The sequence below is a fragment of the Haliaeetus leucocephalus genome, unplaced genomic scaffold (assembly GCF_000737465.1).
Source record: "Haliaeetus leucocephalus isolate CR32 unplaced genomic scaffold, Haliaeetus_leucocephalus-4.0 Scaffold587, whole genome shotgun sequence".
Taxonomy (NCBI): Eukaryota; Metazoa; Chordata; class Aves; order Accipitriformes; family Accipitridae; genus Haliaeetus; species Haliaeetus leucocephalus.
The window spans coordinates 245,733-263,168 of record NW_010973023.1 but is presented as its reverse complement, the minus strand read 5'-3'; the positions used below and the strand labels follow the sequence as shown (position 1 = coordinate 263,168).

Genomic DNA, 17,436 nt, shown 5'->3' with positions numbered 1-17,436 from the left:
GTGGCTGTAAGGGGCACTAAGTACCTGAGCTTTGATCTGTGTTGGTAATGTTAAACAACTGAACCATTTGCTTGCCAATCAGATTTTACATCTGTCATATACACTGATGATGCCTGTTTATGATACTTAGGGGTAAAATATTACTGAATAATCCTTGATTACTTCATTATAATGGCATCAGACACACACTCTTGCATGCATAGAGTGGTGTTAGGGTTAAAGTTGTAGAGAATATTGCCAAGGAAAAAATGATCTTTACTGTTAGTGTTACATCTGCAAGTATTTCCATTAAATCGCACTGCTTGAAACAGTTGTTCTCATCTACAAAAGCTGTAATTCACACAGCCAAGAGCATAAATCTTTTACTTTAATAAAACACAAGCCAGCACCAGAGACTTCTTGCTTTGAGAGGGTGGTGGTGAATTTCACTGATCAAAAACCCCAAACCCTTACTAATTCAATTGCTGCTTTGCCTCACGTAATTGGCAAAAGCTGATCTTTTATTAACCTGTTCTTTGATTCATTCTCTTCTGGGTTTTAAGTGGGGAGGTAGGTGCTATAGTGTGGTCCCTTCAACTTTCTCAATGGTCTTTTAGGCAAAGCCAATGAAGTGGACATGAAAAATGAGATTTTGAAGGATATGGGGAAAAGAGAAATCTTGCAGAATACTGAGCGTGAGGAACACAAAGAGGAGTCTGAGGAGCAGGAAGTACAGACATTGCATGCTGATGAAAATGCAAAGGCAGAAAAAATGGTTGAAGAACGTAATGCCCTGTCAACAGTGATGTTACCAGATAGTAGGTTTACAGAACAGATTCAAAGCCTTACAGAACATGTATCAGGGAGCACTTCTTCAAATGATGATGGTGACACAGATGATTTGAGAAAGGTGACAGAGTCTGCAGGCACAGCAGTCCAACAGCCTGCTAGTATGGAGGCTGAACACCATGACTTAAATGCCAGGACAAATCAGAACTTGGAGGTGGGCTTTCTGCAAGGCCATCAGATTTTTGAGACTCCTCAGGAAATGCCTAGTGACTTAGGTACAGAGCTTGAACTGGAAAAAGCTGCACTCAAATGGGAAGAACGAGAGGATCTTAAAACTAGCCATGCCCTGAATGGTAATGAAATAGATCAGGAAGCCACCATTACGAGTGAGAGCTGTGAGTTGGTTTCTAACCAGGCAGGGCTACCAGAGGTTCCAGTAGCAGGCTCACTTAATGAAGAGGTAAACTTGGAGAGTCACACCAAGGGACTCCAGCACTCAGAAGAAAGTGCTGAAAACAAGGTCACACATGTCTTTCAGGAAAAATTTTTTGAAAGCAAAGACTGCCTTGAGAGAAGAATTGATGAAACGGGAGGTGATAGAGGTAAAGAAGAAAATGAGGCTGGGAATGCAGTTCAGGGTCAGATGGGGGAAACGGAATCTGTGGATTTGAAGGGGAAGGAGTCATGTGAAAGCAGTGTCCCAGCAGATAAAAGTGAAAATGAAGGTGGAGGAGATCAGGCATGCATCCAACCATTTTCTTCAGAGGACAGTCCTTCAGCATCATCAGAGGAACAAAATAAGCTAGATAAAACTGACCTTGAAAATGCTACGGCTGAGGAGGACGGACAGCAGGAAGGACTAATAGAAGAGCTGGAAATGTGTTCAGATTCTGCAGAAACAGGTGAGCAAGATAAGGCATCTGTGGAGGCTGTAGGCGGTATTACTGAGGTAAAAGGAAGCGTGCTGCATCAGGCAGAGCCAGGCACAGACGTTGTGAAAGAGGTAACGACTCAGGAAACCAGTTTAGACCCAAGTCTTTTAGATGATGAAATTAAGGAGTCAGAATTGGAAACAGGGGATGAGTCTGGGAATGGAAAGGAAAGTAGGACAGAATGGGTAGAAGATTTAAAACCAAGGGCAGAAGTTCAAACAATTCATTGTAGTGAAGAAACAATGGGTGATACAGTGGGAGAGAAAAATATTCCTTTAGAAGGTGAAGTGCAGAATGTAGTTAAACAAGAGGAAGGTGAATCTAAAGAGGAGTCAACTGTGGATGTTAGTGTAACTACTGAAAACAAAGTTGATAAAGAAGCACTGAAAGAAAATGAGCAAGAGTTAGAGCTTGTGGACCACCATGGTGGTGGATTTGCTTCTGAGGAAAGTGCAGATAATTCCCTGGCACAGAAAGCTGAGCAGGATGAAGATGTTAGCGAACAAGTTAAATTGGAGGCTCAAGTAGAGGAAAGACTGGAAGATGATGGTGATGCATTTGATTTTGATGAAGAGTCAAAACAGATACTGGAAACTGATGAAAAATGTGATGGAGAGAAAGCTGATACACAGAAAGAAGAGGGTGGTGGAGCAAATGGTGCTGTTGGAAAAACTGCCCAAACAGGTGAAGCTGGAGAAAGAACAGACAAAATAGAAACCAAAGATGCCTTGACTGAAGATGACAGCTTGCAGCATAAAAAAGGAGATGAGCCCGAAGAAACAGGGTGCTTGCAAGGGGAAGCATCATGGAAAACTGATGAGAAGACTGATGTGATAGAAGATGAAATCAAATCATCAGATTCTAACAAAGTGGAAAAAATAGCAGATGAAAATGTTTTGGAACAGGATTTGGAAAGTGCTGGCAATAACAGGGATGAAAGCAAGGAGGATTTGCAGAGTGGCAGAAGGGGTAAGGGTAAACCCAGAGATGACTGTATAATATCATAAGTTCAAAATCTCAAGGCTACATGAGTTACATGCCATTTGATCAGTCCCAGTACAGAAACATGCACTTTGCACAATACATCAGACCTTAGGAATTCTTTTAAAAGGTTTTTTCTTTATAGGTAACTCTCATCATAATACAATGTTATGTAACTGGTAATGATGCAAGTATTAAGTTACTCACTGACGTACCTAGCCACAGGAAATTGTGCATGGGTTTGATTTTGCTGTGTCTCAGGTTAAAAGTTTATCACCAAAAGAGCGAGCTTCACAAATCAACTATTCAGACTATCTTGCAATTAAAGTACTTTTAGTGTGAATAACTGCTACTGAGGAATTTCTACAGGAAATCCTTTTTTTCCTAGCCTAGATGATAGATGTCTTGAATGTACTTATGTGCATTGGACCTTTGTGAGCTTATGCGCATACTTATGTGTACCTACACACATTAGATCTACAGCAAGTACATTAACACTTCATGAAGGAACTCAGTATATCAGCAACACTGATCTGATGTTGAAACTTCTTTTTGAATGATTAAAGCCTAGGAACTTTTTTTTTTTTTTTTTTTACTATGGAAAAAAAGATACTGTCATTCCACTTTGTGTGTATTTCTGATATGGTCCTATTCCAAAATATAGTTAGATCACTGTGAATCTGCTTAGTCTAAACACTTTGGAAGAACAATATACAGTTTGAAGAAAGTGCAACATAGAGGTCTTAGTTTGCTGAAAGGAATAAATATATACATGTTTACTTCATCTAGGCACTTTGCACCACAATAGGCCTTTTACACCATGTCTCACATGGGTTTTTTATTTTTTCCGAAGAAAGTGTCAATACACACTGTAATGTGTGCTTAGGTTTGCTATCAAATACTGTCTAGCTATGAATATATAAAGTATCTATTTTTCCAAGAAGATTTTTGTTTAAAATTGCATTTCCTTACTGCATTATATTTTTTTGCAAATTCTGAAAGAATGTTTTTATCTCTGAAAAATTCCTAACCTCTTCCTTTCTGGAAGGAAGATAATTTTGCATATCTTAATTCTTGTTGGCTATCAGGGCAAAGACGATTGTTGTTCTGTATACTAGCCCCTGTGCCTTTTTGAAAAGCTGGATTGCTTTGAATTGCTGGCATAGATTAAACACTTTGACTCCATTGGTATATTTCTTCTTGCGTCTTTGCTAGTGCTTGGGAGGAAGAGCGTGTTTTGCATACTTAAAAATTTTCATTTAAAGTTGTTTTAAGCGATGAACGTCCCAAGGGAATGCAAATTGAGGAGTTTGGGGGGGGCTATGGAAGGCTGTGTTTGTGTTCATGTTACAAAGTTGATGGAGTACAGCCTGCAAAATTTCAAGATGTATGTCAAAATGTACTGAGCTGTATATAATTGAAATAAACATATTTTATACTTTAAATTGCCTGTCCAGAGCACTGTTTATAAACCTGCATAATAAATATTTATTTAAATTATATAATTTCAAAAACACCTTTCGCAGCTTTGTTAAATTTATTGTGTTGTGCTACATAGCTAGAAGAGCTGCCTTCTTAGGAATGGGCAGCCTTGGTGTTTGAGGACCTTTCATGTATGATGGCACCCTTAACTGTAAACCTATAACAGGACTATAAACCTGTAACTTTTCATATGGCTTCTCTCCAACTTACAACAGTTCCAGTATGCTTCCTGTAAGTATTAGCATTTGTTCTTAAGGGTTTACACTAAATGCTAATCTAAAAAGTCATAGATCTTAAAAGCATCTCTTGTTACTATGTCACAGCGTTTATTTAAAGGTTTGGCTCTGCTATACTCGCAACAGTAATACATGGTTTAATGTTAAAAGTATTTTAAATGTATTCATATTGAGTTTTTAAATACACTTAAATATGTAATTAACCTTGCTTACCAGGCTTCACCTATACTTGTGGATGGATCTATAAGTAACTCTGAGTCAAATTAGGCACATGCCAGCATTTCCTGTATTTTTCATATGAGTTTTTTTCTAGTAGAAATGCTTCTGGGTGGTTGAGGGAATTAATGGTGAGCTGATTTTAACTAGTTTTTCCACTTCAGAAAACAAGGCATCTCTAAGAGAGGTTCTTTTTAAAGCCAAGTCACGGAAGGAGAAACAACTCTGGTCTTAACTGTCCATGTACCAGCTTTTATCCCACAGTAACTGGCCAACTTCTCAGTGAAACTAGGGTAGGAGCAAGAGCATGAACAGGCAATGCAGAATAGCTGCTGTACTAGAAATTCATCCTTGAGCTGCTTGGTACCTCTGTCGGCAGCTGGTCCCTGACTTCTGGAATTGGGCAAGTACCGTGGAGAAGGTGGTCATGGTATTATTTACCTCTTTGTTTTTTGCTTGACTGTATGCACACTGAGGAAGAGGAGGAGGTCTCCCAGATAAATCATCTTGAAGATAAAGGGCACTGCTAGATGTTATATTCAAAACTTAAATTTAAATATTATATGCCAGCTAGCATTGAGTGAAATCTGTGCCATTAGAGAGGGAGAGGAGGCAGTGTCTCAGGAGGAATTGCCTACAAAATACATCTTTTGTAAAATTATACAATTGAAAACAGTTTCTGGCATTTTCGCTGCAATATCTAACAGATCCAAGAAAAGATCTAGCTTGTCCCTTTCTTTGCTGGTTTTGACTTTCAAAGACAGCAAAATATCAAAGTCAGTCTTTTCATGGTCTAACATGAAACCAAAAAATCATGACGTGAATTAAAATCAAGATTTATATTTGGTGCTATTATGTTACCCATTTTGTTTTAAGCAGGGACAGTCTGCTGATGTGTGCTGCAGTGAGCACCACGCTCAGGGTATGACTTCTGTCTTTCAGAATAGTTCCATAGCTCCAAATGCTCACTGCGTTTTCTGTTCAATACCTGGTGAGTACATGTAGCCTGTAGCCCAGGTTTGTGTGTTACTGCAAGTTCAGAGCTAGCCTGAAATGCTTTCAAAAGCAGTAGCTGAAGAAATGTTGGGGTTTTTTTCTCTGTTCAGCAAGTAATAGTGAAAGGCCTTGGTCAATATTTCCTTTATTATGGAAAAGAACAGTCCTCCTGTCCCCCTCAAAATCAGTATTGCAAGCTGGTTGGTGTCTTCTGAATCCTGTGCTTACTCACTCTCCCAACAGCCTGTGCCCAGCAGTGTTCCTCTTCTGAGAAAGAGAGGAAGGCGTTTCTCAGTATTTTTTGTTGTTGTTTTCTCATGATCCAAAATAAATTGGCAGATCTGGAGAAAGAGTATTATCCAACCTGCTATTGATCTGACAGTTGGATTCTTGTAGGCTGTTCTGAATAGCTGCTTGGGGCTGCTGGTGTGATTTCATGGGATGTCTTCCCACCCTCCAAGTACAGTTTACCCCTTTCGTTTACATCGGGATTAATTTCCTTGCCCAGCCACACATCATGCAAATCATTCAGGTTAAAAACAGCTGCTTCCCACCCCATGCTCCCCTCCAATTAGGAAGAGACATCAAGGGTCTGTGGCTGATTAGGGGGTGTTAGGTCAACTGTGCCACTGAAGCAGCACCCTAGTTAGCAATACCTTGAGTCAACTGCAATACCAAGGTAGTGAGAATAGTCATTTGACTTACAAACAGGCCTGTACAATAGCAGAAGACACTGGTAACCACCACCCCCTGCCCCCACCCCCCCGCTTCGTGTCCTGTGCTCTCCCAGGCCTTTCCAGGGCCCAGCTCATCACAGCAGCCCTCTGTTGAGTTCCTTTGCTTATGAAAGCCATGATTTGGTGCCGTGAATAGCCTAGGAATTGTGTTACCAGAGTTAAATTCAAGTGAGATGAATGTCACACTCTAATTATTCATTGTAGTATCTTTTTATGTGAAATAAGGATAATGACTGTTACAGATGAGAATTTTAATTAGCTACTTTGTGTCCTAATTCAGTAGATTGCTCTTTTCTTCTCACGTGTTCTCAAGGTCCTCAGATCCTTGATTTGTTGGGAAAATGTCTCCTAAATGCAAAATTAAGGTGACTCTGCAGAGATATCTATTAAAGCTAAAGTAAGTTTTCTTTGTTAGTGTGGGGTTTTAAGATAAGTGAAACTTAAAAGACCTTCATCTGTACATGCAGAAGAATGGCAATTTTAGCAAACTGATTTCTGTGGTCATGTAAATCCTGCTGCCAGCATGTCATCTCTCCCAGTGGGGTGCACAATGTCCATAATGAGGGAAGAGAGAACTGATGGCGAGATCAGATTTGAAGGTTCATCCCAAAATGCTAACATCCATTTTACAGAGAAAGGGGTTGGGGGAAGCTGATGTGCTTCCTTACTGGAAACTGGAGGAGGTGTCTTTTCTTCAAGCAGGCATATTTCACCCCACAGCAGTGGTTGTGTTAGTGAAAGTTACTTAGCTGTCTGCATGACTTCAGTTACTTTCAAGGTTAAGGTGGATTATTTGGACCCTTTAGAGTCAATAAGTTTGGGCTAATTTTGTAGTGGCCTAGAGGTTTCCTTCTGCATCAGTCCTCATTCTCTTTCCAATCCTTAGAACTTCATTTCTTGATGTCTGCTGACCTGTGACTCCCAACCCTATCTCCAAGTCTGAATATCTCTGACCTTTCTTTTACAGTTTGCTCTCCTTGCCGCCTTCTTTGACCTTTATTTTTCTTCCCTATCTTTAATCTTTTACAGAATGTCTGTCTTAAGCTTCCTTTCCTTCCCATACAGATATGTGAAATTGTTTTATTAATTTGAAGGGGTTTATACTTGTAAATTTTGTTACTCTTGATAGTTTACAAAAATGTGGTTTGTTTGCTTTTGTTTATTTTGTTTTTCCATATCAATGCTCAGGTGTAACCATGTTGGGTGTGTTACAAATGGCTAAAAAAATAAAAAGGATAGGACTTGAGGAAGTTCAAAATGAATGCATAGAACTGCTGAACTGGGATGTCACTTTAAGATCTGTATTTGGGGTATTGGATCAGGAGCCACAGTAAAGGTTTTAGTCCATGCTCTAGAATGACTGCTGGTATGTGGGAACTTGTATACCCAGGAGTGGAGTGACGTACCACATTATTACTAGCTAATGGACTGTACATGTCTGCCATATAGAGGGACTTTAATTTGAAAACTTCAGTTTTCCCCATGATTTGATTCAATAGAGACTCTATTGCATTTACTGTGTGTGTTAACAAGAAAAAAGGGGGAACCACAAGACTTTGGCCTGTTCAGGATTTAACAACAAATGAGGACTGGTTATTTTTAAAGCTTTTAAAAAATACTGAAGTCTATCAAGAGTGTTTACCTGGTAAAAGCCCACCAGCCTTCTATCTGTAATTTGTCAATTGCTTTCCTTAAGTTTACAAAAAGACCTTTTTCTTGAGTGATCTTTGGATTTTAACCATTTAATTAACAGGCCAGACCTTAGATGTGGAGTTGAGCTCTGAACACCCTGAGTTCTGCCCAGGTGACTGCTTGCTGGCAAGGGAGGCAAGCTAAATAAACCTGCAATAAACATACACATCAAACTTGTGGAGTAAGACCTGAGGTCTGAGGTCAATATATCCTCTTCTGATAAGTATATTTGAATGCTGTGTTCCAGTGTACTTCTGTTGAGGTGTACCTGAACAAACTAAGGTTGTTAATTAATGAGGTAAAGTAATTTTAGTGATAAGAAGAATTGTGAGTACCTGCTAAAATGCTTTCACATTTTGTACCCCTTAATAGAGAAGAAAAAACCCAAGTGATTTGTTTACTTTCTAGTTCTTTTTTCCAGTTGTCTCATTCTGTAGTGTGCACTTTATTAATGAATGTCACATATATCTATGTGCTGATCTGTAGCACTTCCAGGTTCAAGTGTAGCACAACAATTGGTCTGGATTGCCCATCACCTGCTTGACGTTTGACCAGGAGAACTGACTATGAAGGATTAAAGAGAAAAGAATATTTTACCAGACCACTGTGTTTGAAACAAAAATAATTTAATGGGCAAATGTTTTTCTGGTCATAATACTTGAGATAACACAAAATGTCATTGCCATGCTGTTCAGTAAAAGAAGTGAAGATTTCAAGTGCTGAGAATGTGCTTAGCTATGATTATAGGTGTTTACAGTATTTTCATTATGTTAAACTGTAAAGATTTGTGAGATTTTGTGTTGCAGTTGTGTTTGACCCTAGAGTACTTGCATGCTAGCCTAACATAGAAGATTAGCCTCTTTGCATGCAGCTGGGTGCTGCTACTGCCGTGACAAGCATGTTCTGTGAGAATGACATAACCTTCCCTGGCTGCAGCCCCTTCCCAGCCCTGTCTGTGGCCTCATTTCCTGTGGTACGTGCATAACTACCTTCATCATTAGTTTCACTAACCTTAATGGTTTGGTCTTATATCAGATGCACTCTGAAATGTGCGGCTCGATCAACTCAGCACTGAACTTTCAGTTTTCTCTTTCAGACAGACTGAAAAAACTCATTGATGAACGAGAATCCTTACTAGACCAGGTAATCACAGGAAAACTGAAATGCTGTGTGTTTGCTAAATCTATGATAAGAGTAGTATAGACTAAGAAAATCAAAACAGCCCCAACATAAGGTACAGAACAGCAGTACCATTGCCTTTCAGAATGCGTGGAGGGTTGCTCTTGCCAAGGACTTACTGCATTGCTTGCCACTTTATTCCTCTGAAACGTTTCTCCTGCGCATTAAGTCAGGATACAAGGGAAGAAAGATACGACCCAGTGTGCCTGTTCCACGTTGCTAACCAGTCATGTTCAGTGTCCTTAGTCACCTAAAACTCCTTCTCTAGGACTATTTCTGAAAAAGAATACTTTGGATTGGCCAAGCCCAAGGGAAAAACAAATATGGTCCAGAAATTGTAGAAGCAAATTTCATCTCCAAGAGTAAGCCTTCCCAATCGCTAGGTCTGTGGGTAATGGGCCATTTGGAGAGAAATGCTGGAGGAATTACAGTAGATGGGTAAATAGCAATTAAAGTAATTATTGCTGGTGCCTTGATAGTCCATAGTAGATATAAAGCTTATTCAAAAAACTAGCTGATCTGTTTCTCTGCAGGGTGCTCTGTGCTTTCATTATGGACTATATCCTTGGCCTTGAGACTTCTCACACAACCAAATGCAGTTTGGGGGTTTTAAGAATGTTTTACATGAATGTGCCTACAGAACATTTATGGCTTTTCTAATAAAACAGTCTTTTTCCACTCGTTAATGTTTGGTCCTGAATTTATGTATAAGCACTGGTACTTCAAATACGATGAGTCATTTGCCAAAAGAATTTCTAGGAAATTACTTTGAACAAAAGAGTTTATGGAATTTAAGTTTAAAAAAAATATAATTTGTTTTCTAATACTTGAGTGAATTTGAGTATTGAGCCACAATTTTCCCTTTCTGATTTTAATAACTAATTATTTTGTGTCCTTCAGGTTAAAAAATTAAAGGGACAGCTGGAAGAAAAGCAGAAGAATGGCAAGATGGAAAATACACAGTCAGAAGATGAAGTTCTGGAAAATGGGACAGATATGCACATGATTGACCTCCAAAGTAAGCTGCATTTTGATTTTAAGAGAACTTTTATGTCCTGTATGTGAATGAGAAAATGTATCTGTAAAATAACCACATGGCTCTAAGTAAAAATGAGCCTTCAGTTGTAAGGGAGCTTCAAGCTGGGAGCCAGCCACGCACCTCTACCAGAGGTGAGGGTGATTATCCTTTGTTTGAGCAAGACTGCAATTGGAAATCTCCCTTCTGTTCCCCAGGAGAGCTGGGGTGAGTTCTTGGTTAATTCCGCTTTCAGAGCGGTCAGAAGGGAATCAGGCAAGACTGGAATAGCGCCCATCTGCTGGGCACTTTTTTGGCAGAGATCACGTGCTACTCTACTGCTGCCCCAAGCAGATTCCTGTAGCATGGAAATTTTATGACAGACTTGTTAGAAGACACTGTTGATACTTGTTCTGACATCTCTGATAAATCTGCAATTCTTTTAGGAGATGCCAACAGACAGATCAGTGATCTCAAATTTAAACTAGCAAAGTCTGAGCAAGAGATAACAGCATTGGAACAGAATGTAAGTTTCTGGCTTGTTCTGTTTATTTAGGCATGGTGAGAATGCAAAGAGAAAGTGTATTTTATTATATGATAAATGAAATAATGATTACTGTGATTTTCCCTTAAAATAAGAAGTAAGAGTGTTGGAGCATCAGGGCTACTGCACATAAGTCATAAAGACTAAAATGCTTTCATTTATGTATGGGGAAGAGTGAATATATTATTCATCTTTACCGAAGGAAAAAACATTCAAAGACAAAGGTATATTGAGAGCACTTACTGAACTCTTCAGAATACTTCCTTATGCCTAGCTATCAACAATTTTTAAATGGCTTCTATTATATGATGTAGTATATATGGATTTTATACAAGACTCTTCAATTTTGACTCTTTGCTCTTGTCCAGAATATGTCAGCAATACTCCTGCTAAAATCAGTTTAGTCAATGGACTGTATTTTTTGTTGCTGGAAGCATATTAAATATGGATATGTATAAAAGGTCTGGAGTAAGTTACCATGGCCAGGCTTCCTTGGTATATTTTTTTTTCCTCAGAATGTGCCTTTCTTTTATTAAAGAAAGTGAGCATCTCTCTGGTTACTGCTTAACTACTAGTGGAAGAGTAAAGCCTCAGAGTCACTTCTTGGTACAGCTTTTAATTTAAAAAATTTGCCATTCTCTTAGGTAATACGATTGGAAGGTCAGGTAGCCCGATACAAAAGTGCTGCTGAAAATGCTGAAAGAGTAGAAGATGAACTGAAAGCAGAGAAACGCAAACTACAGAGAGAGGTAACTCTAAATGCAAACTGTCACAGGCTAGCCATCAGCCTGCACCGCATGGGGGGAGACCTCTCTGTCTGGTGCATTTTAGAGGAGGAACTATCCTTCTTGGCAGAGCAAAGAATAAACGTCTACTTTTTTTATTGCTTTAGTTATTTGTTCTAAATGTTTAACCAAATTTTCAGCACTCACACCGGAGTAACAGTCACAACTATGAACTCCCACTGTCATTTTGCCATTCCTTCCTAAACTGACTTGCAATGCCTTGCTTTGTACCAGAGTTGGTTCTCTGGAGCAAACTCAGGTTGTACTTGTACAACTTGAATCTAGAAGCAGCCTTCAAATGCTCAAACGCTACTTTGCAGCTGTGAATGTTCATGTGGTTCGAGATTCATAAAGCTGAAGAACTCCTATTTCTACTTCGCTGTCCTTGTCCTTTGTTGTACCTGAAGGCTCATTACTTTGGGTGTTATAAACTCTGGGTTTGTAAATACAAATCACTGGTCTTTTTAGAACATGTGACTCAGAAATTACAGCAGTAGAACACTGGAAATCCTGCTGTAAAGTTCATTTGGGCCCTTCATTATTTAAGCACAGTGCCACACCTTACCGGGAATGACAGTCTAAACTTTCAAGCTTCAGAGTCTAAACTTGAGTGCTAAATGGATGTGAATCATTCTTATTGAGCTGTTTTTCTTGCTCTGTCAATCTGTTCATGCCTGTTTGCTCTAGAGTGTCCGTCCACAGATTGTCTGTGTTTCTCTCTTGTAAAACACTGCATCTTCAAGCTGTCTGTAATTTTGACCTTACTTGTCTTACCAAACTTCATGTTCTCTCCAAGTAGCTGCTACAACCAGTTTAAATATGTTTGTCAGCTTCTTTCACACCTGGCTCCTGAGGGGTTTTTTTGTTGGTTGGGTTTTGGTTTGGTTTTTTTTCAGTGTGGCTCTTTTGCTTTTTCTAAATACTCCTCTTGCTCTGCTGCCTATAGATACTGCTCTGTGTGGTCCACGTCCCTGTCCCTACTCCCATGCCATGGTGGGCTTTATAGAAAACTAAGGCACCAACGTCACACCTGTGGCTGTAGTTCTGGGAACCAGAAACATAAAAGCCAGGCAGCGAGACAGGCGTGCTTCTAAAGTTGAGGCAAACTCTGAGCCATTTGTTCAACATTCTGTAAACACCTCGGATTCTTGGCACCGTGCTTAGAAAACGTATGTGTGGCCTTCAAAGCAGTTACACAATGTTTACTTTTAACTCTGCTAATAGGAATTTTCAACTGCTTTATCTTGTAAGGAAATTCCAGCAATATCATCAGTTAGTGTTGGTAACTACAAATCTTGCTTTATCTTTGGACAGGGAAAACACTGTGAAAATTATGTGGGTTTTTTCTGCTTTCTTCTTTCAGCTTCGTTCAGCATTGGATAAAACTGAAGAGCTTGAAGTCAGCAATGGTCATCTAGTAAAACGCTTGGAGAAGATGAAAGCCAACCGGAGTGCTTTACTGTCTCAGCAATAAACACCACCTTTCGATGGAAACTACTACTTGACAGAATCAGAACAACGTTGCAGATGCTTCTGTCTCTTGCTGTCCGGGATGCTTTGTGTCATGCCTTCTGAGAACAGACAACCCTAACATTTGCTACGTGCCACCCAGCTGTGGTTCTCTCTACGCAGACTCAAACCTACTGCACTATATACATAGGAGTAGCTGATCCAAATGGCTGTGCCTGCGGGAGCCCTTCTAAGCCGTTCTTTGGGTATATTTGAAGTACAATGTCCGTCTACCATGTAAGAAGCACATCGGGCATCGCGTTAAGTTCTCCATCCAGAAGGCACAGCAGCCACTTATTGCCATTTAAAATGGCATTCAAAGAAAACACTTTAACTGGACTGGAATTTTGTGTCTTGCTGAAAATTTTAAAAAAAGCACTGTAAGTTTGGGACTTTCTCATGACAGTATCTGTAATTTAGTGACTACAGTAGAGTTATTCATAGTAGGTTTTTCATTTACAAATCACTGTGGAACCACGAGCCATTACAAAGCAAAACTCCTTCAGTGGAAACCATGGAAGAAGACGGTCTTGGAAGCAAAAGTGACCTTAAATGACTTTGCCAATAAAACAAAGGTGTTTGGAGGGATTTTTGCACCAGTGGAATCATAAGACTATTTTATTTCAGGGTAAATAGGCAATAGCTTCATTGAATTTTCAACTTTTATTTGTATTATTTAATCCCTGCTCTTGGAGTTGAAGTAAACTACTTTTAAAGGATGTAAAGTTGCATTAATAAACCAGCATAAGGCCGTGTTTTAAGAAATGGTGGGTTTTGCACTTAGATCACTCACTTCGGTGCATTTGTCAAAGCAAGTGTCATTTGCTTAAACAAAATATGTAATGGGTTTTTTACATCAGAAACTATCTACTGGTCCATGAACTACTAGAAAACTATGCCGCTAAAAAATACAAGTCGAATTTTTAAAAAAGTAACTGATAAGTAAAGAAGCACTTTAGAAAATATTACTGCCTATGGTTTTTCTACAAATACAGAAGTAGTGAATTATTTCCTTCTAAGGTCATTATTAAGGTTTTCCACTGTTCATGAAAAATAACGTAACCAATTAAGATGTTGCAGGAAATTTATTATACACAACTAGCACTACAGCTCTGGTTTATTGGAAATTATTCTGAATGTACTACTCAAAGGAGAACAGCAGTTACCTGAAGAATAAAGCTGTCCTTTCCCCTTCAGCCCTGACAGAAAAGCTTGTGAATAAGGCAGGTGACCAGTCCCTTAGGAACCTGCTCACCCGATGAAGCAGCATCTCCTGTTCGACAGGAGCAACCTTCTGTCGATGCTGACTGCCTCAATAGATACAGTTCTATCAAGCCAAATCCAGACCCGGGAGACCATTTCTTCTTAACTTGGTCTTCAGACTTTCCGGTCCAGGTCTTTTCCTAGCCTCTTCCTTGCAGACTGGAGGTTAGAGTCTAAACCGCTGCTATTTTCAACGTAGGGGGATCACCAGTATCTTCTTAGAGCACCTTCACAAATTAAATAAACCAAAAACAGTGTCTGAATGTGTTTCTCTGGTTTGGCTAGAAAATAACACCTTGCTCTTCATCTCTTCAGAGTGTACCCGGAAATTTTGGAATGAAGTACTGAAATTAATATTCCAGGAAAAGGATGAAGAAGGCTCTTTTTGTGCCCCTGGGAAAATAAGTATGTCCTTGTTGATCAAATGTGGTGGAACATGGGGATGAAAGGAGTCTTTTAAATGAAATTTCCACTCCAGCTAGGGCTTTGGGTTCTTTTTCTTTTTTTTGGTTTTTGAGAGGAACATTCAGGTGCAGAGCCAGGTTTCTTGTGGAATACCTCAAAATCGCTGTGGATACCAATTTACAATCTTCTGTGGTTGACTTGTGTAATTTCTGGTGTACAAAGCCTCTGGGGCCTAAAAAAAGAACTAAGTTCAGAATGTAAACAAATGTGCTAGCTACAACATCTTACTAACTGATGATAAGGTGTGTGATTGCCACCAGTCATCTTTTTATTTGTCATAGTGGTGAAAACTGTCTCTCCTGGCAAGATTCAGGAGAAACAACCTAGCAACTAAGCATTGGTCCAAAAGGCTAAAAATAATACTTTGCTCATCAGGAAGTGATGTGTTTATCATTTCAAAGTAGATTGCATCTCGCACCCCATAAGCATTAACCTCATGACAGAAATCAGATGTGTATTTCAACCTGGATATGCTCTTAGTAGAAATCTGTGTGTGTGATAAAGTAGCTGAATGTTGAAGCCGCGTTTTTTCCCCCTTAACTTTCAGTATGACTTAGCTTTAGAATAAGGGAAGAAGTACTGATTGGTTTACTGCAAACTGTTTTATGTTTTCCTGTGAAGAATGTACAACAACAGGGCTTTGAATGGTAATAATAGCACATGCCCCGGTCCTTTTAATTGAGCTCCAACTGAGAGCGCCTCAGCACCCAGCCCACTGACTCAGAGCGGAGCCATGGTGGTGGCAGCCTGGCAAGGAACAGCTCCTGGGGGAACCAGGATGGGTTTTCCTAGAATTTGTATTTAAAATTGTTATCCTTTGTTTTATTTTTAAATGTTAAATAATTTTATTGTTTGCAAATGGAATGTTACCCAAATAGTTATTTTTGTTTTGTTTTTTTCAATCAAACTATTAGGAGATACGAGCGTGGAAAAGGAAATCCATTAGCAGAACTTGCCAATAAAAACGTCACTTGTTTGGGTAGTTTTTATGGAGTGGTCTGTCATGATGATGTTACTGGTAAAAGTTCTCTTGGAAAATACAGAATTTTTGGATGATACTGGTGTAACAGCTCATTTTACTTTTTAATATATTGCTGCAGACACGCAACCATGAGCATCACTGGCTGTAAAATGTACAAAGGCAGGGGCTTGTGTGCCTACTAAGGGCACTGGTGTGCAACATACCTCCAAATATTAACCTTTTTAATGGCAGAGTGCACTTGAGGAGAGGGAGGACAGGGGCAGTGTCCTATCAGGAGAAATTTGAATGGTATTGCTAATGGGATTCATTCTCTCATTAAGAGTATTTACGGTGAACAGATAGGTAACCCACATAGTAACTTTCCCTGGAAGAATCCTTCACCACAGGAGGCAACTTTGTTCAGCAAAACCGTGTCAATTTTAGTATTAAATTTCATCTTGCACTGATTGTGGGCGTTAATGAGAGATCACTTAGGTGAAATATGCTGAGGAGGTTAGTGCTTGTCTATGCTTTAAATGCTCTAAACGATTATATGGGTTTGGGGGTCGGTTTGTTTTGTGATTTTTTGCACACTTTATTAAGAACTTTACATATATGTGTTTAAAGGAGGGAGTAGGGCCCAGAACCAAGTTTGTAAAAATAACGCATACATTTACATTCGGTAACCCGTACAGTGGGAGTTTACTGGGTGACGTTCCCCAGCTCACTGTGTTCGCCTCCACTGCCCCTTCAGCGTGCTGCTAGGTTTTAATAACTGTAGGAGACGACATGCTGCTGCTGTACCCCGCAGGATAAGGTTTGGGCTTTCTGTGGTGAGGGCTGGGACAACCCCGCGCCGCCGTGAGGGAGGAGGGCCGAAGCGCTTCTGAGGAGACATCTCGCGGAGGGGTGGGGTGGGCAGGGCAGCACGCGGTTGGCGCAGGCACCGTACCGGCCAATCAGGAGCTGGAGCGCTTCCCGTCGCAGCCAATGGGCTGGAGGCGCGGGCGGGGAGTGGCGGCTGGCGGCCGTTGAGCGCGTGCTCGGCGGGGTCGTTGTCGCCCGGCTGGGTCGGAGGCGCGGGGAACAGGCCCGGGCTCGGCTCTGGTACGGAGGCGCTACGGCGGGTGAGGGGGCTTCGCTTGGGCAGCAGGAAGGTTTGCTCAGCCCTCCCTGGAGCCGGGATGAGGGCTGAGCCGCGGTCCCCTGCCTGGGCGTTCCCTTTGGGCGGGCGGGGACACTGGGCTACTCGGAGGGATCCCCCCTTCCTCCCCGGGGGCTCGGCTGCAGCTCTCCACGCTGCGCTGTGATGTGGAAGCTGTGGTTTAATATCAGTGCCGGTTTCTAACCGGCTTGACTGTTGTTGAGCATCTGGCTGCGTCAGTAGTAGTAACAAGGTTATTGTTACTTAACTAGGACGTATATGTCTTAACTTGTTTTTAAGTAAAAAGTGGGGTGAGGGGAAAGCCACTTCTCTGTGATAATATGTTGTGATTTATGTATAGGCATCAGAGATGTACTTCGGTAGTGTTATGGGAAGATTTTTAATTTCACAGGTATAGTTGCTCAAAACCTCAGAAGGTGAAGGTAAAGTTAGTGTAATAAGAAAGCTAATGTTTTTGAAAAAAAAAACAACTGTAGAAGGGCATAATGAAATCATGGTGAGGTTTTTTTG

At 40.3% G+C, this 17,436-nt stretch overlaps 1 protein-coding gene across 2 annotated transcripts in view; it reads left to right on the top strand.

Annotated features, from left to right (window-relative positions):
* The window catches only part of LRRFIP1 (leucine rich repeat (in FLII) interacting protein 1), a 116,277-nt gene extending 100,740 nt beyond the window's left edge, over window positions 1–15,537 (top strand). The window contains exons 21-25 of one of the 2 annotated variants that reach the window (XM_010577883.1): window positions 9,137–9,183; window positions 10,120–10,237; window positions 10,681–10,760; window positions 11,423–11,527; window positions 12,927–15,537. In XM_010577883.1, the coding sequence (XP_010576185.1) occupies window positions 9,137–9,183; window positions 10,120–10,237; window positions 10,681–10,760; window positions 11,423–11,527; window positions 12,927–13,037 (461 nt within the window). In that variant the 3' untranslated portion in view covers window positions 13,038–15,537. Of the gene's footprint in view, window positions 1–596; window positions 3,270–9,136; window positions 9,184–10,119; window positions 10,238–10,680; window positions 10,761–11,422; window positions 11,528–12,926 lie in introns of those variants that run through there. The other variant, XM_010577882.1, reaches the window with a different exon arrangement.
* Window positions 15,538–17,436: the final 1,899 nt, after the last annotated feature.